At 37.0% G+C, this 26,214-nt stretch overlaps 3 protein-coding genes across 3 annotated transcripts; all 3 read left to right on the top strand.

Moving 5' to 3' along the window:
* The first annotated feature begins 1,156 nt into the window (after positions 1-1,156).
* Positions 1,157-6,010, top strand: nutf2l (nuclear transport factor 2, like). The gene is made up of 5 exons (XM_079829129.1): positions 1,157-1,264; positions 1,367-1,528; positions 1,713-1,784; positions 1,872-1,970; positions 5,312-6,010. Exons 2-5 carry the CDS (start codon positions 1,430-1,432, stop codon positions 5,426-5,428), a joined length of 387 nt encoding a protein of 128 aa, XP_079685255.1. The 5' UTR covers positions 1,157-1,264; positions 1,367-1,429; the 3' UTR covers positions 5,429-6,010.
* Positions 6,011-7,547: 1,537 nt separating this feature from the next.
* Positions 7,548-20,497, top strand: adnp2b (ADNP homeobox 2b). Its single transcript, XM_079828491.1, has 4 exons — positions 7,548-7,771; positions 9,562-9,679; positions 16,533-16,625; positions 16,745-20,497. Exons 2-4 carry the CDS (start codon positions 9,572-9,574, stop codon positions 19,385-19,387), a joined length of 2,844 nt encoding a protein of 947 aa, XP_079684617.1. The 5' UTR covers positions 7,548-7,771; positions 9,562-9,571; the 3' UTR covers positions 19,388-20,497.
* An 873-nt stretch (positions 20,498-21,370) lies between these two features.
* On the top strand, positions 21,371-25,651 carry txnl4a (thioredoxin-like 4A). The gene is made up of 4 exons (XM_079830117.1): positions 21,371-21,498; positions 21,720-21,895; positions 22,036-22,139; positions 25,255-25,651. Exons 2-4 carry the CDS (start codon positions 21,743-21,745, stop codon positions 25,424-25,426), a joined length of 429 nt encoding a protein of 142 aa, XP_079686243.1. The 5' UTR covers positions 21,371-21,498; positions 21,720-21,742; the 3' UTR covers positions 25,427-25,651.
* The last annotated feature ends 563 nt before the right edge of the window (positions 25,652-26,214 follow it).

A 26,214-nucleotide genomic window follows, 5' to 3' on the forward strand; every position in this document is an offset into this window, starting at 1 on the left:
TGGTAGATATTTTCTAGAAGAAATATGGTCTGATATGTTGACTTGTTGTTAATTTTTTCACATAACTATAAAATCAACCAAATTACTTCAAACATATTTTTTGTGCACGTTTTGGCACAACTGAATCTCCTGCTGGAAATCATAGATGGACAGGAGATCCCAGAGCGACTTCAGAAATGATGGCATGATAAAAGTCTTTTAAAAGTCCTTGTCCAAAATTTTTACTAAATTTACTTTTTATTTTATAAAAAATACACATTGGTACATTGTGCTTGAAATGATAATTTACGTCAAGATAAGCCGTACATTTTACAGGATTTAAATATCATATATTATTATTATTATAATTGAATAATATATATATATATATATATATATATATATATATATATATATATATATATATATATATATATATATATATATATATATATATATATATATATATATATATATATATATATATATATATATATATATATATATATATATATATATATATATATATATATATATAATATTGATATAGCTAATATTATTAGGGAAGTTCTTAACACATACAATGTAATGGTCTGGCTCCAGACATTTTCTTCCAGTTTGGAAATGGAAAATATTATATTCATTCTTGTACATATTAATTTACGTCTATTCAGTAGTTCACCAAATACTTTTTTTTTAAATTCATTGTCTATCCAATCAATTCATTAATTTGCTCATGCACATTATACCTGTTACCTGATAATTATTATATTATACCTTTTTAATTTTTATTTTATAGATTTAGTATATTTCTTTATTTATATATTCTTCCTATATTTTTTTTATATATTTATTGTTTCCTATTTTTTGTTTTATGACATATTACAATTTTATATCACTATGATATTGATAGATACGTCAAGTATTTTCCCTGTTTATAATTCTTATTGTACATTTGTTAACCATAATTTATACTTTAACATATTGTAAAGTGTAGTTCACTTTTAACTGTGAATAAAAACATATCTATTGTTTTTGTATATTTGCATATAATTGTAATTATAATATTCTCAGCAAGTATCAGTTCTGCATTTATTTCATAAGTCCAAAAAAGGAATCCCCTTTCCCAACATCTGAATTCCTCTGATTCATCTACTCTCTCCTAAATGCTGATCTCGGATCTGCCGGTAACTCTTTCATTACTTTTAGCTGCTTCTTGTTCCGGCCAATAAGGCGCGAAGTTATTCAGCCCAGGTAGCGTGCCATCACACTGAGGTGGTCATTTGTAAGTTTGAAAAATAATATTTTAAACACGGTGTTAATCTAAAATATTGCCATACTTTCGTTTAACTTTATCAAACAGCTCATTTTCAGTGTTTGTTTGCAGCTTCGGCTACACGTGGAATTGTCTGTTCAAACTTGCGCAGGAACTTTAATACGGTGAAAAACAATGGCAGAGAAACCGATGTGGGAGCAAATCGGCACTGGATTCGTGCAACACTATTATCAGCAGTTTGATTCAGACCGTGTGAAGCTCGCCGACTTGTATGTAAGTGAATTATTGCGAGTGAATGACTGTCAATGAACCTCATGATCTCGCGTGATGTGTAAGTTCCGTAAAGCAGTGTTGTTTTGTTTTAATACATACGTTTTGTGTGTGTGTTTTAGTTGTTAATATTACTCCATTCTATGCTTATTAGCCTGATTCTGATATAATTATTTTTCTCCTCTAGACGGATGCTTCCTGTTTGACATGGGAAGGGGAGGGATTTCAAGGGAAAGCTGCCATCATGACCAAACTAAATGCAAGTTACCATATTTTACTCCCGTCGTTACAATCACATACACTGGTGTCTTCCTGACTTAGTTTAACAAAATGTTCCTGTCTGCAGAGCCTTCCCTTTCAGACCATTCAGCACATCATCACCGCTCAGGACCATCACCCGACTCCAGACAGCTGTGTCATGAGTATGGTCATGGGCCAGCTCAAAGTAAGATGTGATAGATTGCGCTTATTAAAACAGTTCTGTGTCATCAAACTGTCTAAATTTTGATTAATTAGTAGACATAAGTGTTTTTTGTTAAAAGAAAAAGGCACATTTTGATACCTTTCAAAACCAGTGCCATTATATATGGGAGCTTGTTTAAAGGGTTAGTTCACCCAAAAATGAAAATTCTGTCATTAATTACTCACCCTCATGTTGTTCGACACCCGTAAGACCTCCGTTCATATTCGGAACACAAAAGGCACTTAAAACGTCGTTACAAAGTCCATCTCACCACAGTGACTCTACAATAATTTTACGATGTGACGACAATAGTTTTTGTGCGCAAAAAAAATTCAAAATAACACCTTTATCCAACTTGTCTTCCGTGTGTGCCTCCACGACGCATGCGCGAGAATATGACGTAGCGCCCGGGTTCGGGAATCCATGAAATACACACTTTAACCCCATTTTGAGAACTACGCCGAGGCCTAAAGCACGATCAATGTAGAATTCAACAGCTTAGATACGCGCGTCTTCCTCTGCTCGTAAACAAATCGCTTCTGGGTCATGTGTCCGAACACCGGATCTGCGTCATTTTCTCGCGCATGCGTCATGGAGGCACACACGGAAGACAAGAACAAGTTGGATAAAGGTGTTATTTAGATTTTTTTTTGCGCACAAAAACTATTGTCGTCGCATCGTAAAATTATTGTAGAGTCACTGTGGTGAGATGGACTTTGTAACGACGTTTTAAGTGCCTTTTATGGGTCTTGGAAGTGTCAATGTACTGAATGCCAATGAAGGCCTATCTGAAGCCTTTCTAAGCCATCAGCTTTCAACTAAAATATCTTCATTTGTGTTCCGAATACGAATGGAGGTCTTACGGCTGTCGAACAACATGAGGGTGAGTAATTAATGACATAGTTCACCCAAAAATGAAAATTAACCCTTTAATAAAAAAAACATAATTGCTTAAAATAAATACTTTTTATCTCACAGTTCTGGATTTTTTTCTAGCAATTGCGTGTTTATTTCTCACAATATGGACTTTATAATTTGCATTTTATGTCTCAATTCTGAGAAAAATGTCAGAATTGTGCGTTATGAATATAAATTTGCAGATGCAAGAAAAATCTATTAAAGGATTAGTTCTCTCGAGAATTAAGATTTCCTGATAATTTACTCACCCCGATGTCATCCAAGATGTTCATGTCTTTCTTCAGTCAAAAAGAAATGAAGGTTTTTGAGGAAAAAATTCCAGGATTTTTATCCGTATAGTGGACTTCAATGGGGTATAACGGGTTGAAGGTCCAAAGGGCTCTACATGATCCCAGCCGAGGAACAATGGTCTTGTCAAAAAAAATGAGCCGTGGGGTGAAACACTCAGTTTCAGTCAATCGTGAGTGCCTATAGAGTAGTATTGCATCCTTCATATCTCCGAAAAGTATTAAGTTTTATTATATTTATAAAAGAAAGATAGGCTGTACCGAGTCTTTCCGAAAAAAATAGAGCGGCTGGAGGCGTATCGTGTGGGCGGAGCTAAAGAATCACGAGTACGCGCAGCTATTGCGTTGAGTGTGTCTGGAAGCTGTGACATCCTTAAACGTGGAAAAAAAAACGTTATCCTAAATAAACCATGGAAATCAATCAGAGTTAGCCATATATATATATATATAATGATCCAGAATCAGATCTAGAGGTTGAAATTGAACAGTAGAAGCAACAACGACGACTACAGCAGGACGTCTCAATGGTATGCACTGTAACTTATATACTTGCTTAGCGGCTTGTCATGCGCGAGTTTTAGAACATTTTTGTATGTTTACTCGTGGTTAATGAGGACATGATTTGGTTTATGGACTATTGTATGCGATTTAATATTGGCAGTAGCAAGCGGAACGGTTTTGCAAGTCAGACTAGTGCGTGTTTACATAGAAAAACAATGGAATAGTAGCGCATTTGAATGAACAAGTGGATAGCTAACAACACAAATACATTTGAGGCAGTTTTACTCACCGCCTGCTTCCAACACACTCCCGTGAACCTTAATCGCTGGAACTGTTCTATCTTTCAGCATTAGACAAGCTACAAATCCGGAGTTGAACTGGGGCTTGTTTATAAACCATCGTCAGGGAAATTCAGGGAACAAACCAAAAAACTTGCACAACTAGCTGCACAGGGTTGTCTTGCCCTGACAACCAAAAACTCTGTCTCTGTGGTGACATTGTTGATTTCGTGAAGTCCTGTGACTGCAGCGCACAGCCGAGGACGTTAATGGGCGTGCATTTGCTCTCTCTCTCTAGTCGCGAGCGCCCTTCCGGGAGAAGAGCCCGTACGGCCCGTACAAGGATATTCCGCCCTTGTTGACGTCACTTTGGCCAATACTCGAAAAAAACTTTCCGAAACGTATGAGAAACTGGAAGGAGTATTTTTGGCACATAAATAATCCATCAAACGTCCTACTTTTTTTTTTTTTTTTTTTTTTTTTTACTTTGTCCATGTTTAGCATGGGAATCCAAGTCTTTAACAGTGTAAAAATCTCACTATGCATGAAACAGCATTTCACCCCCCTTTAAAAACAAATGCTCGTCTTGCACTTGCGATGCGTGTCCACGACTTCACCCATTACTTAATCACATTGGAAAGGTCACACGTGACGGTTCAAAAAGGTAGGGCAGGGCGAAAAACTTAAGAATCGCCCTGAGATCGTTGTTTTACCTTTTTTTTGTAAAGAGCATTTGACTTAGTCTTTGCACGTTCGCTTTGTAATCACTAGGTCGGTACTTCCACCTACGTCATGTGTGATCTTTCCAATGTTTCTACGTAATGCGTGAAGTCGTGCATGCGCATCGCAGAGCTAGTGCAAGATGAGCATTTGTGGTTAAAAAGTGTATAAATTTTTTTTTTGACAGATCATTTTGCTAGATAAGACTCTTATTCCTCACCGTGTAGAGCCCTTTGAAGCTGCATTGAAACTGCAGTTTGGACCTTCAACCCGTTGGTCCCCATTAAAGACCACTATATGGAGAAAAATCCTATGTTTTCCTCAAAGACCTTCATTTTTTTCCAACTGAAGAAAAAAAAGATATGACCATCTTGGATGACATGGGAGTGAGTTAACGATCAGGAAATTTTAATCCTGGAATGAACAAATCCTTTAATATCTGACTTAATTTCTCGCAAACCCGGGTTTATAACTTGCAATTCTGACTTTTTTTTAGAATTATTATATATATTTAAAAATATTTGTGTGTGTGTACTATTATTATTATAATAATAAATGTCTTACAATGTAGGCTGTAAAAAATCATGAACATTGATATTGTTTTTGTGTGTTTTTACAGGCTGATCAGGACCAAGTTATTGGCTTTCAGCAGGTTTTCTTGCTGAAGAATGTAGATAACAAATGGGTCTGCACCAACGACATGTTCCGATTAGCTCTTCATAACTTTGGAGCATAGTATATAGTATTTTCAGTCCATGCAACTTTTGTGTCCGGAGTATGGTTACACATTTCACATTCTGAACTGGTTTCATCTTACTTTGCCAAAGATCTTGAAGGTCCAAGATCCATGATCATCTCCAGATAAGAAAAAGATATGTTAAAAACAACTGATTATAATAATCGTAATTTGTGTGTTGTGGCATGCACTGTGTGAAAATAACTTCAATTTGATAATAAATTTCCTGTTCGTACAATCCATCTTTATGCTTCAATATTTTGGTTAAACATACTGGATCCTGATTTATGATCATCTCGCTCTCTGGGTGGTGCAGCAAAAATGGCTTCCCACTGCTCCGGGTGTATGTTCACCGTGTGTGTATTCATTACTCACTGCTGTGTGTGTGTGTGTGTGTGTGTGTGTGTGTGTGTGTGTGTGTGCGTGCACTTGGATGGGTGAAATGCAGAGACAAATTCCGAGTATGCGACAACATACTTGGCTACATGTGACCTTTCACTTTTTTTTTTCTAAATGATAAACACATTTTACATTAAACTGTCAATGCCATAACAAAAGTATTAAAACTAATAGAAAACATTGATGTCAGTTTGTACAGTCATGTTTTTATTTTTTTGCCTCAAAGCGTCATTTAAGTTCATAAGAAAACATTTCTGCCATTGCAGAAAAAAAAGAATTTTTTGTCTGAAGATTAAACATTGTCTGTCTGCCAGTGCACAACAATCAAAGACTGCGTTGTGTCAAACAAATAGTTCTGGTACTGGATGCTGATTGGTCATTACAATATAGTCAAGTGAAGTGGTTTGTCATTTCTGTCAGAGGAAGAATCAAAATACAGTCTCTGGAAACATTTTATATACAAGTCCTTACAAGGCTAACATTTTCATATATGGCCAGAATACACAGACAATTAAAAAAACAAAACAAGAAAACAGCACCCATAGAGGCCATTTGCATTTTTTTGCATTGTATATTGCATATTATATTGAGTTAAGAGATCAGTTAGCAACATTTAATTCAGTTGTTTGTCAAATGTTTTGCAATATGAATTAGAAAGACAGGGTTTGCCAAACTGCTTTGTTCCACATTAAAACACGAAACTTCTTCGCACACTTGCGTTCCCGCTCTAATACATATTAAAAGAAGTGAACAAAGCATGTGAAAAATGCCATTTTATTTATGGACTATATTTTTTGTAGTGAAAGGGTGACTTAACATTTTAATGAAAATCTGTCCATAATTATTTTATTTTAATAAAACATTAAATTTAATTAAAAACTTTTTTATATTTTTTATTTCACGTACAACATAAAATTGCAGAAAATTCTGAGGTTAGCACTGTGATTTTAGAAGATTTTTTAAAAGAAATTCCAATCGGCGATATAAAGAACAATCTATTAACTAATTTGGTAAAAAAAAAAAAAAAGTGCAATGGTGTCATAAAATGTACGACGCATAGTAATAATTGTTTGAAATGTTAAATTTTTTTGAATAAGAAAAAACATGATTGCTGAAATTTGCGAACACGCATTATTTCTAAATATTTTTTACGTTGGATCGCCAAAAATGCGAAAGGAATGTATGATCAAATCTCTCAAAAATGGCTTCTCATGTGTTGTCTAATGTAACTTTTTGTAATGAAGTAAAAAACAGAAGTGAATTGTTAAAAACTTCATGCAGCGTCATTGCAAGTAGCTATGAGCCGTTTTTTATATGCCTTTGCTATTATCTGATACTTACTAGCCATTGGATGAAGACTAGTGGTCTGATATGACTTCAGCAACAAAACCCCTCCCATCTTGTGCTGTTGCTCAGCAACGAGCTGACTGTTCAAGGTGCCATCTAGTGGCTATGCTTGTGAATTACAAGTAACTGCGCCCCCTCATGACCAGACCACTTCTGAGAAAGTGCCTGATCATGATGAATATTTGAAAGACTGAACATAACCACAACTTAAAAGGGTCCCAACTTAAAAGTTGTATATACTACTCCACGTGATTACCCTTGAGAACCAGCAGGAGTGATATACAAGAACGTTTTTCCATTTAGAGAGTACTAAAATTCCATTGGCCAGGCTCGCAGTATGATAATTTTGCCCTGACGTCACTTCCCAGTTGTTCAATGCGCCATTTTCTCGACTCTAAACGGCAAGCACAATAAATGAGTCCTACTTGCAAAAAATAATAAATACTCTTCATTGCTGGTTTACATAGTTGAGAGCGCAGAATCATTATTTCAACGTCCTACACCGCTTCCAAGTCTTCTATCATCGCTTTTGGCAAGCACGCGGATTGGTGAAAGTAGCTAAATCCCCTCCCCGAGTCTGTGTGGCGGTGAAAAAAGGTAATGTCCTCACAATTAGATAGCAGCGGGAACATAGCTTTTGCATTTAGTTGTTGCGGGCTCGGTATGATCAGGAAGTAGAACGAAGCCCATTAGCCGAGAGCTGCGAAGAGGTTACTTTATGACATCACTGCGTTATTTAGAATCGCCTTTTCTCGAAGGGAATCAGTTGTTCCGCGATGCGAAATCATTCCTGTCGAATTCTTATTGATGTGGGGCGCTTAGAAAATTGCGTCTGGCTAGTTTAGAGTTTCGTTAGACTCTATTGTTTCGAATATTTGGTGTGCTTTGGCGGGCGTGGATGTGTTTGGTCGCCGGTCGCAATTGATGCTTGGAATAAATAAATAATTACAGATTGAATATTCGCTTTGGCACAGGCTATGACAATGTAAACGTATGCAGCCACAAAGTGTTGTATTTGACCGATGCAGGACTGTTACATTTTGTCTTGTCTTCGTTCACAATATCTGTCATAGCACTGAATACTTGGGTAATAGCGTTTTTATTTTTAACCGTGAATACGAATTTGTAGAGATTACACGAGGTTAGTCGTCCATGTGAGATTTGTATAATTTGCTGTGCTACTGAATTCATCAGATTGTGTTATCACTGCATGTTCAACAGGCAGAGATGTAAAACACCTAATGACCCATCAAAAAAATTATACTTTTCACCACAAAATATATATATTTATTTATTTTTACCCAAAGAAAATGTAGGACAGTCAATGTCCTTTTGCCCTTATTTCCATCACAATTAAGCACATTTCTCCCCCAAATTTGTTTTTTTTTTTGTTGTTGAGTAATTTGAGTAATGATTATTATAAACTTCCAGAAATGAATCCAGTCAAAAGTGACAAAATTCCCAAGATATCTCACATTTGAACAGGCAACAGTGTGTTCAGCTCAATTTGTTCAGACTGACTATTTCAAGAATTAAGTTAAAGAAAATATGCCTGAAATACATTTCCAGATTGAAAATATAATCACATATTTTATGTATAAACCGGAGCTAAATGAATAATGACAATTATAGAAGAAGCCTTCAAAAGTGAAATATCCATCCACACTGGCATTACTGTAATGAATGCGAGAGGGAGAATAGTGTCACTAAACATCATAATGGTCTTTTGGAGCTGAAATATGACAGACATGTTGTCATGAAATTCTAATTTATATTAAATTGCTCCTGAATTATGCAAGTGGAAGAACTCGTACTCACCAAGGTTACATCTATGATATAACTTGAAGTATATGAACATTATATGCTGTTTTCATGTTACCACAACTAGTTATTTAATGGGATTTCATTTTTTTTGGGTTACTTCCTGAGGAATTATGCAAGTATTTAATTATTTTGATTCTTTATTAATTAAGGTTTAACAGCAAAGCATTAAGGCTTTTTTCCCCACTGGGCCTAACTCTTTTGATTTTGTATATTCAAATCTGAACTGAGTGTTCATACTGTTATTATGCAAGAGATGAATTTGGATCCATTGCTCAGAAATTAAAAAAATATTTTTTTGTAAAAAGGGATTGTGTGTTTTCTGACTATAAAAACTAAAGTGATACGAGTCGGCGATGCAAAACAATAATTTTTTTCTTTTTTTTTTGAGCAAAAATTGACTGGTTAAGAAGTGTTGTGTGAAATACCCATAAATCGCTGAGCATTGGTTGTAGCCTTGCATAATAATTAGGCTATAGGATTTTTGAAGACAAAATTAAAATAAAAATCAAATCACAAAATAATGACATCATCCGATTGGAAACCAAAGTGTGATTCTCTTTCAGGTGTACGACCATGTACCAGTTTCCAGTCAGAGGGTTGGAGAAGATCCGCAGAACAAGACGAAAAGTGAAAAACATTCTTGGAGAATTTGGTCTCGAAGAATGTCTTAATTTGGGCCAGGTAAGTTTGTTTTGTAATCCACATAGATGTTAGGGGTGTAACGATAACTTGTCACGATTCTATAAAAATCGTGATACTGAACTCACGATACAATACTTATCGCAATATTTAAAGCCAAAATATTGTTTTTATTATTTTTATTTTTTTTACTTTATTATTATTATTACTGTATTATTATCAGAACCCACAAATATTCTCCTATTGCATTATTATACATTATCTATTGCATTATTATACATTATATATTCAGTGTTGGGAAGGCTAGTTTGGAAATGTAATAGTTACTCTATTTAAAATGTAATAAGTAGTGTAACTATTTCAATTACTTTATTAAAGTGATGTAACTGATTACATTTGATTACTTTTCTAAATTTCTAATGCATGTTTTCAACTGTTAATCCTTTTCAAAAATTTAAACCAGACAGGGTGAACCTTACAGTATGTACTCAACACTGATCACTGTCAGACTTTCAAAATCCTTTATCACTTAAATTAAGATTATAATAATTTAATTTTAAAGCACAACCACCACAAAATCAGAATTTAGCTCCTTTTTACTAATCGTTCTGAGATTAAATACAGATTTAAAATCATAACATGAAATAGTTTAATAGCTATGATACTGTTTTTGAAATCAAATCTTTGCATAGCTATGACGAAACACTGGCATGACATCTAACAATACATTGGAAAAAGACATTAAAACAAAGCATATACATTGAACCCAAATAAGAAATAATAAGTGTGTTTGGGGGTCGGCAAAGAATAAGCATGTGTCCTATTCTCTGTGTGGTTATTATGCTACAATAACCACACACAGAATGCTACATGGTTACCAAACTTATTCAAGGAGGAAAAAATTTTAAGGTATATATATTATGTCAAAGGGTTCATAAACAGGCTGGTAAAGACGTCTAGCTAGCTAGCAGCAGACTAGCTAATTTGTTATGAATGGAGATTAACATCATTAAATAAACTACTGGACATGCACCAAGCAATATAGAGCTAAAATACATATTGAATACACGTTAGTAGAATGGTGTGGCAGGAGTTAGTATGCAATGCCTGGCCCTTTCCTACTTTATTTAATGACTGCTTACAGTTAACTGTAGGCTAAGTTGCATACCTGCAGATGCTTCCTCATTTTCAACATTAAAATCTTTGATATCAATAGCATTTTAATAGTTGACAAACATATTTTGCACTGAACTGTTATATTTGCGCCCTTTCCTGATTTCTGAATTAAATTATTGTAAAAATTCTGGCACTGGAACACATTTTTATCACTCGCCATTGTGGCGACTCTCAGACATGTTGTAGCCTAAATCTTCAGCGGCGATGAGGATTGATATAGATGTAGTTAACTGTAATTTAATTACACATTATTTCTCAGTAACTGAAACCGATTACATTTCCATATATTTTTGTAATTAGATTACATAACTCTGTTACATGTAACTAGTTACTCCTCAACACTGTAGTTTAATGTAGTAATGTCACTGAAACTTTTTTCCTCACACAGTACTCACGCTTTCAATGAGCATTCGTTGGGTCTCTTAAAGTCCCAGTGAACCGGAAGTTGCAACCGACTTTATTTCAGTGATTTGACGTATTTCCGAGAGAAACGGAATACTAAATGAGCAGAACAGAGGGCGTGGTTTGTTTTTTCCTCCCTGTGAACTGATTGGATATAGAAACGTAGGCGTTTCATTCAGAAAACGCACCTCCTCGCCATCTCTGTTTATTAGCTCGCGGGCAGCAGACTGTCAGTTGGATGGGCGTGTTTAATGATGGCATGTCGGTGTCGAAGCCCAAGCCGTCAAACAGACGTCATCATAAAAGGCCTACCAATGTAGAGGGGAGGAGCATTTTCAGATTTTGATTAAAGATTACGAAGCCAAATAATTTTTTGATGCGGATTGACTTGCACGGATGGATTGTTCACCACAAAACTAGCAATTTGCGCTAACAAAGTAAATATGATCAATTTTGATTTCACGAGGACTTTAAACAGACAAGCCACGCACTCTGGTGCACGCTATGTCCCGCCTCTCACACTATTAATGCACTGTACATATAAGAATAAACCTACACTTTGAAAAATTTTCAACACTTTGAAAAAACATGCTAATAAATCTAAATGTGATATGGTGAGTTAAAGGTGGGGTAAGTGGTATTTCAAAACTGCTTTAGAAAAGTGTTTTGGGCCGAGTACCAAAACAAACTTATAGCCAATCAGCAGTAAGGGGCTACTAATAACAGGGAGAAGAGCGCTCAGTGCACGTCATTATTCAAAAGACACGATACAGGATGGACTAGGGGTGTAACAGTACACAAAACTGACGGTTTGGTACGTACCTCGGTTTTGAAGTCACGGTTCGGTACGGGTTCGGTACAGCAGTTTTACAAAATTGCTTTTTATTTATTTTTATTAAACAGTGGTTTACTGAAGAAAAAAAAGTGTCTGACCTTAAATGCATTAAATTATAACTAAAAGTTTATTGAAGATATTGCTGTAAACTGTATAGGGAGCCCTTACTTGCACATTAATATTAAAGGTTAACAACAGAGCCCAAACTGTTAGCTAAATTCAGTTGCTATTTATTTTTAGATATAATCAACACTCAAATAACAGTACGCAAACATGTAAACTTTACATAAGGCAGTTTTTGCAATAACTTCTAAATCTTCAATTCGTTGTTGAAATATAATCATTTATACACAGTGTCTGTCATTTTCATGACAGGTTTATTTAAACATACATGAAATAATCAAGACATCACTAACAGGTTAAGTAGAATATATAGGCTAATATAGTGCATATACTTAGTGAAAGAGTTGATTTCTCTAGTGAATACAATTCTGTGGACACTGAATGACTGCCTGAGGTAAATGTGATGCTACGTGACATTTAGTTTACACGCTTATATTGACAGTTATATTGAGGTCTTTCCGTCGTTGAAACACTGATTGAGCGATTACACCACATATGAGTCAACATACCTTCAGTCAACACACCAACATGCCTACAGATGTTCATTCATATTTATTCTTTAGGAAGAGATGATCGATCGCGTTCACGCCACTTGATGCGCCTACACAGTGATCAGTCACGCCACATTAAAGGGGTACTTCAGCGCTGTGAAGATGAATGTGTATTTAAACTGGGTCATTTATGTAGAAAAGACAGAAAATGTTTTTTTGCCTCGTGGATGAAAGACAACAACTCCCAGAATGCACTTGCTTTGCTGCCCTACGAGGTCACTCCCAAAGCCACAGCTACTGGTTATCACTTGCCCACCGCGTCACCGCCCCCAACATCGTTTTGATATTCATAGTAATAAAATAATTTTTAAAATAAAGTCTTTTCAATATAGTGTGAGTGAGCCGAACGAAAGTCACGACACAAATGCAGAGCTTTCACTCTGGCGCATTATCAGATCATGCCTATATAAGCTTAACTTTCATAGGAATTCATTGAAAAGTTGAAACACTCACTTTGCTCCGCACCGCTCCGTTATTAATGCCCGAGCCGAGCGGGAGCGGCCGTGCTCATTTACATTCTGTGAGTGAGAGCCCTCCCCTGTGGGCGGGTTGAAAACATGTGGAACTAGCTCCTTCTACTGGCTGTAGTCTATAGCCTCTGGCCAAAAAATCCTCCGATGACGCAAATATCATTTTTTTTTCGACGTCATTTTGCGTCATCGGAAAATTTCTTCCAGAAATTAAAATGCATAATTCTCTCGTCTCAGGGGGACATGAGAGGGGAAAATACAATAATGCGAATATACTACCGGGTTTCTACTGATGCAAAGCTTAAAGCTAAATCGCTGAAGTAACCCTTTAAAGATCGTCAAAATGGCATTTATCGTTTGAATTTCCTGATAAAATGGACTGAGTACTTAATATGTTCATGTGGGAACTCTGGAAGTATGTTCCGCGCTTAAAACAAGCCAGCTGTTAAAGATTGCATTCGGAAAGCACTGTACCGAAACGGTTCTGTACGAATACGTGTACCGTGACTAGAGTTGTTCCGATTCCGATACTAGTATCGGAAATATCACCGATACCACAACAAATTCTGGCATCGGTATCGGCAAGTACTTGAACCCATGTACCGATCCAATACCATTTTCTTAAACAAGACCTAGTTATTATGACCGCTAGCTTTGCCTAACCACTGTACGGTTCTTCTTCGCTGCTCAGAATGCATTGCAAACACAGGAAGTTGTGCTTTGATGCCACAAGCAACCACTGTTTAGAGCAGCGAAGAAGAAATGAAAAAGCGTTAGCAGTATGTCCGCTGTTTAGCAGTATTTCGTCTCTGTGTGGATGGCGGGCCAGTTTCTCTACCTCTACGTGCGTTTTTACAGTCTATGGTCACTATATGAGGACACAAACGCATAAACCGTCACTTCATGAGAATTTACTGTGTATAATATAATGAACACAGACACCAAAAGGTGTTCATGGCTAACCGTCAAAATAAAAGTTCGGTTTAAAATAATTCAGAACAGAATATATTAAGCTGCTGTTGTAGCGTACAGTAGATTTAGCTACGTCTCTATGTAAGAATAATACGTCTCTACTAATAATAATAATAATGCCTAGATGGTTGTAAAGAGATTATTTTCTGATTAATATAAATATTTTTTTATATTCCTAGACTTATTTGTTGCACAGTTTTTTATACAGTTATATTGTAAAAATAAAATACCTTTTTTTTTTTTTTTTTTTTTTTTTGCGGTGTTAGATTTGTGGCTGCATTTGAAGTTCTTTTTCACTTAAGAAAAATAAATAATATAAAAAATACTGTAATAAATACAGTAGTTCACCATGAATTTGTTCTTGTTTTATTAAGTGATAAGTCTGAAGCACACCATACAATTCTAGCAATTCATACAGGGCTAGTATTATATACAGCTGTATATACAGATACACACCCAGGTATCGGATCAGTACTCCGTATCGGATGATACGCTGAGCCCAGGAATCGGTATCGGGAAGGGAAAAAGGGTATCGAAACATCTCTAACCGTGACACCCCTAGGATGGACATTAGCAGAGCGATGACAGGAAGAGAGAGATTGCAGATATAAAACAAATCTGGAAGATGTCTGTGAAACAAAAGAAGGCTTACGATCAGGCAAGAAGTAGGACCCGTGTAAATATCGGATCTGCTTTCCAGCGATGGAGAGAGCTCAAGAAGCGGGAAGGCCGAGGTTGCTTTATTTTTTCTCGATAGGCGAGCAACATTGATTTTATCCAAGGCTCTGCTTAATGTATTTATAAGGTATAATGTAGGTATAACTGTAAATCCTGTCATCATGTACTCACCCTCATGTCATTTCAAACCTATAACTCTGTCTCTACACTGTTGACGGCACGATGCAACAGCTAGAAGCTGCTTACACTGGACTCGACAAAGTGACCGTTGCATATCCATCTGTCCTTCCAATGAGAAGTATTGCGAGTGCTTGGGGTATGTCATAGAACGAGGTATCAGTTTACTGTCTGGGTTTTGTCGTATCGTGTCACACTGCGCCATATCCAGTGTAGACAACATCCCTGATTACAATGGGTTCTATTGTCTTTAGTCGCGTTGCTTGTGTCCGGTGTAGACACGGTATAAGATTTGCATTCAACTTCCAAACACAAATGAAGATCTTTTTATGAAACCAGAGAGATTTCTGTCCCTCAACTTAAAAATCTATTCCTCTAAAACTCAAAAGCTCCAAAAAATGTTGAAGGCATTGTAAAAATAATCAATCAAGCGTTCTAGTCTAAATCCAAGTCTTTTGAAGAGACAAGGTGGCTTTATTTGATGAACAGATTTACAACAACGTGCATAGCTTAAATACTGACACTGCTCACATGAAAACAACATGAGTGAGTAAATGCAGAATGAGAATTTTTGTATGAACTTGGAAATAGTCATTTTGACAAGCTATCTTGCAATTAGAACTGTGATTGATTACATTTGAATATCTAAAGCACACACGCTGGAACAGCACTCCTCAAAGTGAAAGTGCAAACATCATTTAACGGTGGGGTAAGTGCTGGTAACCGTTGTTGATTTCAAATCACCAGAACAAACACGCCCCTATTTTGATAGCTCAGCCCCACTCATGCGCAACCTAGGCAACGACTGTAGCGTAATCTGCTGTGCCAGCCGGCCGAGGGTATGATGTTATCAATAAGTGAAAGCAATCTGTGTTACTATAGTAATCCAGGTTGAATGTTCAGTAAAAAAAAGTAATCCCTTACATCCCAAAAACGAACACAGTTATCATGAACAACTCGATAGAACGAGCATGACAGTCCAACTAACGAACATATTACAATTATGTCACGATTAGAGGGGTTATATCGATAACGAAAAGAGGAACCAAAGGAAACAAACATATATTAGGAGTATATTGTCTTACTTTTCGAACACACTTTGGGAGCTGACGCTTGAAACAGACACCGAGGAGGTTTAGACGCTCCAGGCTTATACGGTGGAAATGAATGGGTAATTATCATAGCTGAAGTGAACGGCAATACGATCGCAAATGGACAAGCAAGCAAACATGACACATGAGCATATTCAAGCAAAAGCCAGCAAGCATTAGTTCTGTGAAACGAAACAAAACTAACTTTATATCGCAAATTATATTATTTACATCAATGATATATCGTCACATTTTTACACCGCGCTTTAACATCTTGATCTAATGATGTATCATTACACCCCTAATACATTTCAATGAAAATGAAACTACAGCTGAAATCTCATGTCCATGTGTATCAAAATAGCCTTTTATTTAAATGTATTTACATTTGAAATGTTATCTCTCCCTTTTGTTTATCAGGAACTCCAGGAATTTTACCCAGGAGACAATGTTTTTGATGCCACAGACTGGTGCAGTTTATCTGATGGCTTTGATGGCCGGTGGAGGAAGAAGGTAAATGTCACTTTAATAATGTGTTTATTTTACTGAGCAAAAACTATTTAAATAATGAGCATCTCTGAATATTGTGTGACAACTGGCTGAAATTTTTACCAAACGTTCTCCATCCTCAGTGGGAATATCGTACACAAGGATTGTGCTGCACCTTGTGCGAGTTTTCTACAAGATCTTGGCATGCCTACAAAACCCATGTTCAGCGCTACCATGATGAAGAAGAGCGCCTGTGCAAGCTTTCAGCCTGTACTTCCTGCCCGTTTATAGCCCACCCAAGATTGGTCTCCAGGCACCTCAAATTGTTCCACATTGAAGACGCAAAGATAGAAACCCCTGCTGTCCAGCAGCTGCCTCCAAGGGCTGTAAATGGCACCACATTTCAGTGCCGAAGATGCCATATACAAGATACTCTTTTGTATAGTGTGAAAAAGCATGTTCTTCTTTATCACTACACTTCCACGTTGAATAAATATGCCGGGCAGAGATCGGAGCGGGAACTTCTGACTTTAGGAGACCGGTCTCAGAAATTCTACTGCAAAAAGTGTTATGTATCAGCTGAGACTTCCGAGCACTTGCTGTATCATCTTCTAACCTCAGAAAAGCACAAGGAATTGGATGTTCATATCAGAGCTCTAATTTTTGAAACGGACAGTAAGAAACAGTACCCTGCTCTAGCACCGAAAACACAAGGCCCTCCTCCTGTCTTGATGATGAAAGAGCCGCCAGCAATGACCACTACACTGGCTGCTGGTGGAATTAAAGGGGTGGAAAGTGGTGGTTCTGCAGTCATTGCTGCCCCTGGAACCAGCCAGGTGTTTCTCCCAACTCAAGCTTCTGCTCTGGTTCAGCTTGCAAGCGCTGAGGCAAAGGGTTTACTGAGGCCTGGAGTCCCACTGGCTTTTCAGAATGCCCAAATCACCAGACCTGCTTTGCCTCCTGCCCCTAGCGGTGTTCCTCAAAACCAGTTGTCCGCCAGAGTAGGCCTACCTAGTCAGTCACAACTGCAACCTGTTTCCCGCCAAATTGTCCTACCACCAGGTGTTCGCCTTAATGTACCCGCTGTTAGGCCACCGCCACCTCAGTCCCTCGCAGCTAATCCAAGATTACCCTTAAATCAACCCACCTCTGGAGGCACCATGCTAACTTCTCAATCCCTTCTGAGTCATTTGATCCCCACTGGCAACAAAGTTGATGGTTTGCCTACCTACACTCTTGCGCCTTTGCAGGTCCTGTCGGTCCAGGGAAATAACTCCCAAGGAGTCAGCAAACCACCTCTGCCTGCATCTCAGAACAACCCTCCTCCTCAGCTAAACAAAATAAACAGCTCTCTGCCAGCCCCCAAACAAACCAAGAAGTGGATCACGTGTCCTATTTGTAATGAACTCTTCCCGTCTGATATCTACGAGTCCCATCCAGAGGTTCACAAAGAGGCGGCTAAAATGCCCAAGATCGGTCTAGCTGCTCGTGCTCCATTTTTGAAAAAGATGCCAGATAAGACGGTGAAATGCCTGACATGCAAGATCTTGATTTCGGAAAAGGGAGTTTTTGAACACCTGCTTCATGGCATGAACTGCTTGTTTTGCTCTGGGCTCTTCTACTCCATCAAGCAGCTTGTTGACCATATCCAGGTAGAGCATAATGTGAACCGAAAGAGCAACTGTGACTTCATGAGGCGTGAATACAGACTGTATACTGATGATTCAGGGAATCTGCTTTTCCCTTACTTCGACATCAGAACCACAGCTCCTAAACTAATAATGGGTGAGAAAGAGCTCAATCTTGCATTGGTCACAAGCTCCCTCGATCTGATCTTTGTGAAGATGTTGCCCAACAATCCTCAGGCAGTTGGGAAGCTGTCCACACCCTGCAAGATGCCCACACCCAATCCTGACAGCACGGAGTGCCCTTTCTGCTCGGAGAAGCTTCTGAACAGGGAATGCTATCAAATGCACCTCAAAGAGAAGCATTTCATTGTGCCCACTCTGCATGCTATACTTAAAACCCCATCGTACAGATGCCTCTACTGTGGTGGCGTGTACACTGGGAAGACCACCACCAAGGCCATCATTGTCCACTTGTCCAAATGCCGCAGTGTACCGAAGAGTCTCAAGGATAGCGATAAACTGACTTCAGGACTAGCTGTTACTCCCAGAGCAAACCGAGCACTTGTGTCATACCCAGCTCATCCAAAACAGATCACTGGACCAACCCCGACTTCAGTCCAAGCCTCTGTTCCTGCCACAAAGCCACTAGAAACCGAAGCAGAGGTGCAGAGCAAGATGCGCCTGGAAATAGCCTTCAGAGAAGCTATGGAGGCGAATCGAAGAGAGCGGGAGGAACGGTTGGCAAGGAAGAGAAAACTCGAGCGAGATAGGTTGGCTGGTCTGACGGTCGCCTCGCCTGAAGTAGTAATCGATCCTTCTGTACAATTAGCATTGGATCCTGCTGGAATGGAGTTGCGCACCTTTGAAGAACGCCGCGAGTTTGTCAATAAGTACTTTAATACACAGCCTTACCCAATCAAGAAGGAGATTGTTGCCCTGAGTAACCGTTTAATGCTTAACAAAACTGACGTTGCTTGCCAGATTGGCACCAAGCGTACCAGATGTCTGAAGAACATACAGAAAACCAAGGCCGTGGTACTTTTAGGCTTCAATATGGCAGAGATGATGAAGCTGAAGCATAATCTCTTCATCCCAGAGATTGAGCCCGAGAAGCTGAGCACCGTGGCAGACACCGAGATGGAGGTCGTCCAAGAGTAGCTTCACAATAGAAATAAAGACAAGGAGGACTTGCAATGCAAATTTTACTGAGAGCCTGAACTGTTACCTGTTCCTTGAAACAATGCAAAATATGTTCCATCCTCACCAAAACTAGTGTTAAACTGTTAACCAAGTAGAACTTGAGAGAACTTGCTTGTGTTTTGCTTCATATTAATCATTTTAAAGTATACATCCATTACTTTTCACCGAGACATCACTTCGAGTTCATGTAAAAATAGATGTTTGTAGCCCATTTATAGTTAGGGTTAAAAACATTTGTGTGATTTATACTTTTTATATTTTCCAAACCTCATAAACTATTTTTTGTGACATTTTCGTTATATATTTGTTGGTATGTTTATGGTTACCCGTTTCCTTTTTTCTTTTAGACCATGTATATTTCTATTAATCAATTCCATTTATTGTTAAATTTCATTTCTATCTTGCTTGCCTTATACTTTTATAAATATGGTATTCAAATTATTGTTTTGATCAGATTTTTTTGCCAAAAAAAGTTTTCTCTTTATATTAATTAATGCTGCTTACCTAAGTGACATCCTCACAACTAGAGTGTGGAGCTTTGCAGAGGATTTTCATTTGATTGCAGTTCATTTCAATTGTATATGATTGTAAGCATCAGAATATCTTGTAGACTCTTTGTTTCCCACTTTATTTCCCTGTTCAGCATTCATTACAGTAAATGACAACATCTAAGTTACAAAATGAAAGCTGTGTAAATAAATTAGAGCATATAAATATATACATGTTCACTTTTTTCAGTTGTATGTTCATGTGTAGTGGGCATTGTTAAAAACTCAAACCTACTTGTCATAGAGAACAACGTTTATTAGTTAACCATTATGCAGTTTATTTAAACGAATATTTATTTACAGAACACAAATGGGGAAAATAAACATCTTTATTGTTGTGATCATAGGTCTTATTTTGAAGATCTAAAATGTTATCAGTATACATATTTGCTTGCTAACACATTGTTCATGCTGCCATTTGTGAGATAATCCTTGAACTTTAAAGAGTATTCTGTCATATATGACTTACAAAAGCATTCTATAAATTTTGGTTCAGTAAATATAAGTAGTTGATGTCTACATGTCCATAGTCATTTTTTATTATTATTCTAGGTTAAAATGTATATGTACACTGTAGCTTATATCCTGATATACACTTGATACAAATGTCTGGTCTATCAAGATATACATTCCTAACAAGATCTACTTAGGCTACATATATCATATACATTTCATTTACCCATTCATACACCTACATTGATATTTAAATTCTTGAAGTTAAAAAAGTCCATGTGGGGATAATGTATTAAAATGTTTCAAATGCTTTCAAAAACTAACAGTCTCTGAGAAACTCAAGGAAATGCAAAAAGTGTTGCAACCGTCCCCACTCTCCCCTACTTTCCAAAAGTATTCCAGCTTAAAGGGATAGTTCACCCAAAAATGAAAAATCTGTCATAATTTACTCGCCCTCAAGTTGTTCCAAACCTGCATACATTTCTTTGTTCTGCTGAACACAAAGAAAGATATTTGGGGATGTCAATGGTTGCCAATATCTGCTTGTTTACAAACATTCTTCCAAATATCTTCCTTTGTGTTCAGCAGAACAAGGAAATGTATACAGGTTTGGAAAAACTTGAGGGTGAGTAGATGACAGAATTTTCATTTTTGGGTGAACTAAATATATTACCCGTTTGCTTGCCTACACATTATCCATGCTGCCATATTGTCGGGCATTCAACAAACTGTATTTTGTCATATGACTACAGTAGAAACCATTACTGTGCATATTTGTGTGATTAAGGCCAAATAATAATAAATATTAATCTTCAGTCTGATTTCTGAATGACCCTTTAAATACGTTCCAATAATGGAAGCACTACATCAGAGCCATAGACTGTAAAAGGATCAGAGTAGCCTTCTCCAACCCAGCAGAGGGCGATATTAATATCTGTTCATACGCATTGTCCACTAGCCGCGGCAGCCGCCGTCGTCGTTGTAGTACTAAAAACCAAGCCGATTTATACAACTAATAAACTCAGAACACGCACTTAATCTACACAACAAAGTTATTTCATCTGTAAGGTAAGGATTGCATTTCCCTTTAAAGTTTATTTCGGTTGTATTGCTCTAATATTTAACTGAAGAAAACTATTGGCAATATTTTTTAGCTAATTGCTAACGAGAAATCAATGTGTAAAATGTAAACAAATCAGTTTTGATTTTTATTTTGTAACGTTTGAACAGTTTATTAACCTGGTGTAGTTTGTACGCATATATGATGATAACCTCGTGTGCCTTTTTAGAAGTGTTTTGGATTTCCATCAAAATGTCGTACATGCTACCGCATCTTCACAATGGCTGGCAAGTGGACCAGGCTATTTTATCCGAGGAGGACCGAGTTATTGTTATACGATTTGGCCACGACTGGGACCCTACGTGTATGAAAATGGATGAAGTGTTGTACAGTATCGCCGAGAAGGTATAACTGTTAGTTTCCTAATTAGAACAGATGACATTTGGTTTATGTGCATGATTAGTTTGTGGTGTCTTTCGGAACAATCATTTATATACCATTATTCTATCAGTGTTTTATGTGCCTAATATCAAGTGTTTCCTCAGGTGAAGAATTTTGCAGTAATTTATCTTGTGGACATCACAGAAGTGCCAGATTTCAACAAGATGTATGAGTTATATGATCCTTGCACAGTCATGTTCTTTTTCAGGTAAGTCTTCAGATTGTACAAGTACTAGAGCGAGTCAGGCAGCTAGTATTTAAAGGTATACTCCATCCAAAAATTTAAATTCTTTCATTTACTCACTTTTATGACTTTCTTTTGTGGAACCCATTTTAGAAATATAAATATATGCGAGATAATTTTCTTTGCATTATTATGTAGGGTGTATTACTAAGCATATATTAGTAAGTGATTCATATCAGCCATGTGACAACAGTTCCTAAATGGTGTGTGTGTGGTTTTAATGTTGCCCTGTGAACTCTCTTTGTATGTGCCTTACTGTAACCTATATTTTTGAGTCAAAATAATTTCTTGTTGAACATCATCTGTCAATAGAGCTGGTAAAATTTGCCCTTTTATAACTATTATATCTGCAACATTCTAACTAGAGATGCACCGATTGCTATTTTCTTGGCCGATTCCTATTTTTTTTTTGTTAATAAGATCGGCTGATACCGATTTTGCAGATTCCAATTTTCTTTCTAAGAACTATAATTGACAGCATATACAAACAAAGTAAAAAAAAATTATTCTAAAATAAATTATTAAACATTACAACAGGATCGTCTCTCACTTAAACAACTCTCAAAAATAAGTGTTCTGCTTGGAAGGATATCGCGGACAATTTTCAAAAAGAATTGCAAATTGTATTTGCAATTGAGTTTTCAATTTGTGGCCGCATAAAATGTGACATAATCCAAACGCAATTGCAAATCGCGCATTGCCATTTGCATTTTCATTTACACGAACGCACAACGACTGCCAAATTTCAAATGGAAAAGCAAAGTCTGTTTGCAATTGCATTTCCAATGTCTTACAAGTTATGACCCTGCCATTTTGGAATAGCAATAGAAAATCACCTATTTGCTCTTTCATTTCCTCCGTGTCCTGCCACAACCTGCACAAAATTCAAATGGAATCGCAATCCCCTTTGCGTTTACATTTCCGATGCCTAACACAGTCAACTGTCAATCAGGCTTGAGGGCGGGGTTTATTGATGTAGTTGGAAAGTAGGCCACGCCCTCAAGTGGTGGAAAATATGGGATTTGGCTATTTTTGTAATAAAAACCAAGTTTAAACTCTTTAGTTCAAACAAAGTCAAAATGCAGAGCTGATTGTATGTTCACCTGCAACCAGAAAAATAAATAAATAAATAAGAAAAGTGACATGACTGCATTCGTTAGGCTATATATCAGACAAATATCATCATATTCCAGCTGACACAGTAAATTATATTGATAAGTTAAAATCAGAAAATCTATAGAAACTAAATACTATTAGTATTTCTTTATCATACAACACATTTAAGCACTGAATCAATTATGTGTACAAGAAAGTGTTCCAGAAGCTAATTTGTTGAGTTCGGGCTAGTCTTTTTACGCAATTCAAATCGATGAGTCCACAGACATTGCAGGTTTGGAGAATTTGCTTGCATTCATTAGGTGTAATGTGGTAATTAAAGTTCATGATCTTTTTGTGCAAAGACAGAATCTACATTTGTGGGCTTTTTTCCCCCAGTAATCATGTTCACAATTTCTTAACCTTAAAATGCCGCTATTATGCTATTTTAAAAGTGTTAGAAATGTTTGAATTATTCTGTCTCTCTAAACCCCTCCTTTCTGAGAGCCCTGTGATTGATTGACCGCTTACAGCGCATGTCAGAAACTAAACGTCCAATAGCATATCTGAATTTCAGATTTGCATGCTTCCTCAGAACTTGTACAAACAGTAATGATGTCATCGTTTTACCATATCAACTACTGTGTTTAAGGGCTGGGCAAAATTTGTTATAAACCTACGTGGGTTTGTGCAGGAAGAAAGACTGGAGAATCGTTTCAGGCTGTTCAGAATAGGGTTAGGTACCGAAACCCGGTGCCAATATGGGCATATAACCGGTATGTAACTGGACCGAATCAGAACGCAGATTTCGGTGCCTCATTTCGGGTTCACTTAAATTCAAACGTGCTTTCGCGCTTTGGCTGGCGGCGAGACAGAGACGGACGTGCTCAGCGCTCCTCATATCACGACTATTCAGTGTTTTCAAACACATAATGTTTATTTTAGGTTTCAGACATTTACATGCACATAATTACTAGCAAAAAAATGTCTATAGCGGCGATGACAATCCTTTCAAACTGTTTTATTCATATCAGATGCACATTATATTTTACTCTGTTCTTCTCCCAGTTCACCGGTCACTTACTTTCATGTATTTCGTGAGACGAGGATGAATTTGTGATGTAAATCCGACAGATCCGATTTTCTGAGGCGCGAACTAACATGGCGGCACCCATCACGCGTTATAGATTAACTAACACACATTCACTCACACACATTTAAAAATCAGAATATCAGATAGTTCATGACATAGTTTGCGACGAAATAAAGCCGATACAGCCGAGCGCTATTGTGGCTTCTGTGTGTCATGTGAGAAGCATTATGTGTCGCCATGGAAACAATAAGGTGATATTTTCTATGGTCATATTTAAAAATAAAGCTGAAACTTAAAGCTGTTTTGTAGCATACCAAGAATACCAACTACTTTGCTGTTATTAGTGTTAAATGAGTCCTATTGTAGTTGGCTTAGGTTTTACTGTGAATTTCAGGAAATTGTGTTTTGTATCTATTTATATTTACATATTTAAGTATACTTTCAACTTGTTATAAATTGTTCTCTTTAAAGATTTTTTTAATTCTTATTATTTTCAGTAAAAAGCCATTCTTTAATGTCGTCATCTGTTGTTTTGTGGCTTTTTTTTTTTTGGCTTTTTTTTTTTTTTTAAGAATCGGTTTAGGCACCGGTATCGTTTTAAAAGTATCGGTTTGGCACCGGTATCGTAAAAAACTCAAACGAGACCTAACCCTAGTTCAGAATCAGAGATTTTGATATCTAAAAACTTTGCTGACATTTTACATAAACCGCTATACGAAAGATATCTGAAAAAAGCATAATAAAGGCACTTTAACTCTTGTCTCAAGACTCGTGTGATAGAATCACTTTCTGACCGTGTCAAAGTTATATACAATTATCTATCTAATCAATCCAATGCTAGTTTTACAGTGCATATTTATCCTAATGTATGCTTTTGCTTGTCTATCTCAGGAACAAGCACATCATGATTGATCTTGGCACTGGTAACAACAACAAGATAAACTGGACCATGGAAGATAAGCAGGAGATGATAGACATTGTTGAGACTGTCTACAGGGGGGCGAGGAAAGGACGAGGTCTTGTGGTTTCCCCTAAAGACTATTCAACCAAATACAGATACTGATCGCTGTGCTTTTTTATTTGTTACGTTTTTTTTTTTAATCAACATTGGACAAGATCTGAGCATCCAGCAGTATGGTCATTTGGACTGTTTAATGGCCTTGTTTAGGATTTTCACCTTTATATTTAAATGTGTTATTCTGTTGCAGTTATTGTCACCGGTCTTTTATAATTTTGTCCATCTGAATATGCCACTGTATATTGAATGAATAAATAAATATTGAGTGTGTTTCTGCTCTTTGTATTTCTAAGCTCTAATTTAACATTGCAGTTCTAATTATTAGGTTTATTAACCAAGTCAGAATTAAATATGTAGCTGAATCAACTACATTTATTATTAAGCTCAAGGATACTCCATTTGATGGAGGGACAGTCCTCAGTGGAGTGCACTCTGGTGGTAACCACACGGGGCACTTTCATTGGTGATCGTGACAGTGCCTTTGTGCGCCTACTCTGCCTTACAAGTCATTCCCTGATAAGGCATCGAGGCAACAATCCAGCTGCCTAGGTTTTCGGATGTAGCCCATGTATTTTGTGAAATGTTTGCAACTGCTTAACTTAATTAGAAGCACCACAATTTCTAAATAAATGTAATCTGTTACATAGGGACTATACTGGACAGACATTTAGAAGTTTATTTTAAAGTGCAAATATGTTGTGTAAGCAGAAAAGTGCTCAAGTGCAAAGGCCACAAGTGTGGGTATTGGGACAAGCCGTTAATTTCATGAATCTGGTTCAGAGGTGCTGAAGAGGCTGAACAGCTGGCTGTCGGGTGCGGTCATAGCAACCTGG

Source organism: Gobio gobio (genome assembly GCF_949357685.1).
Source record: "Gobio gobio genome assembly, chromosome: 11".
Lineage (NCBI taxonomy): Eukaryota > Metazoa > Chordata > Actinopteri > Cypriniformes > Gobionidae > Gobio > Gobio gobio.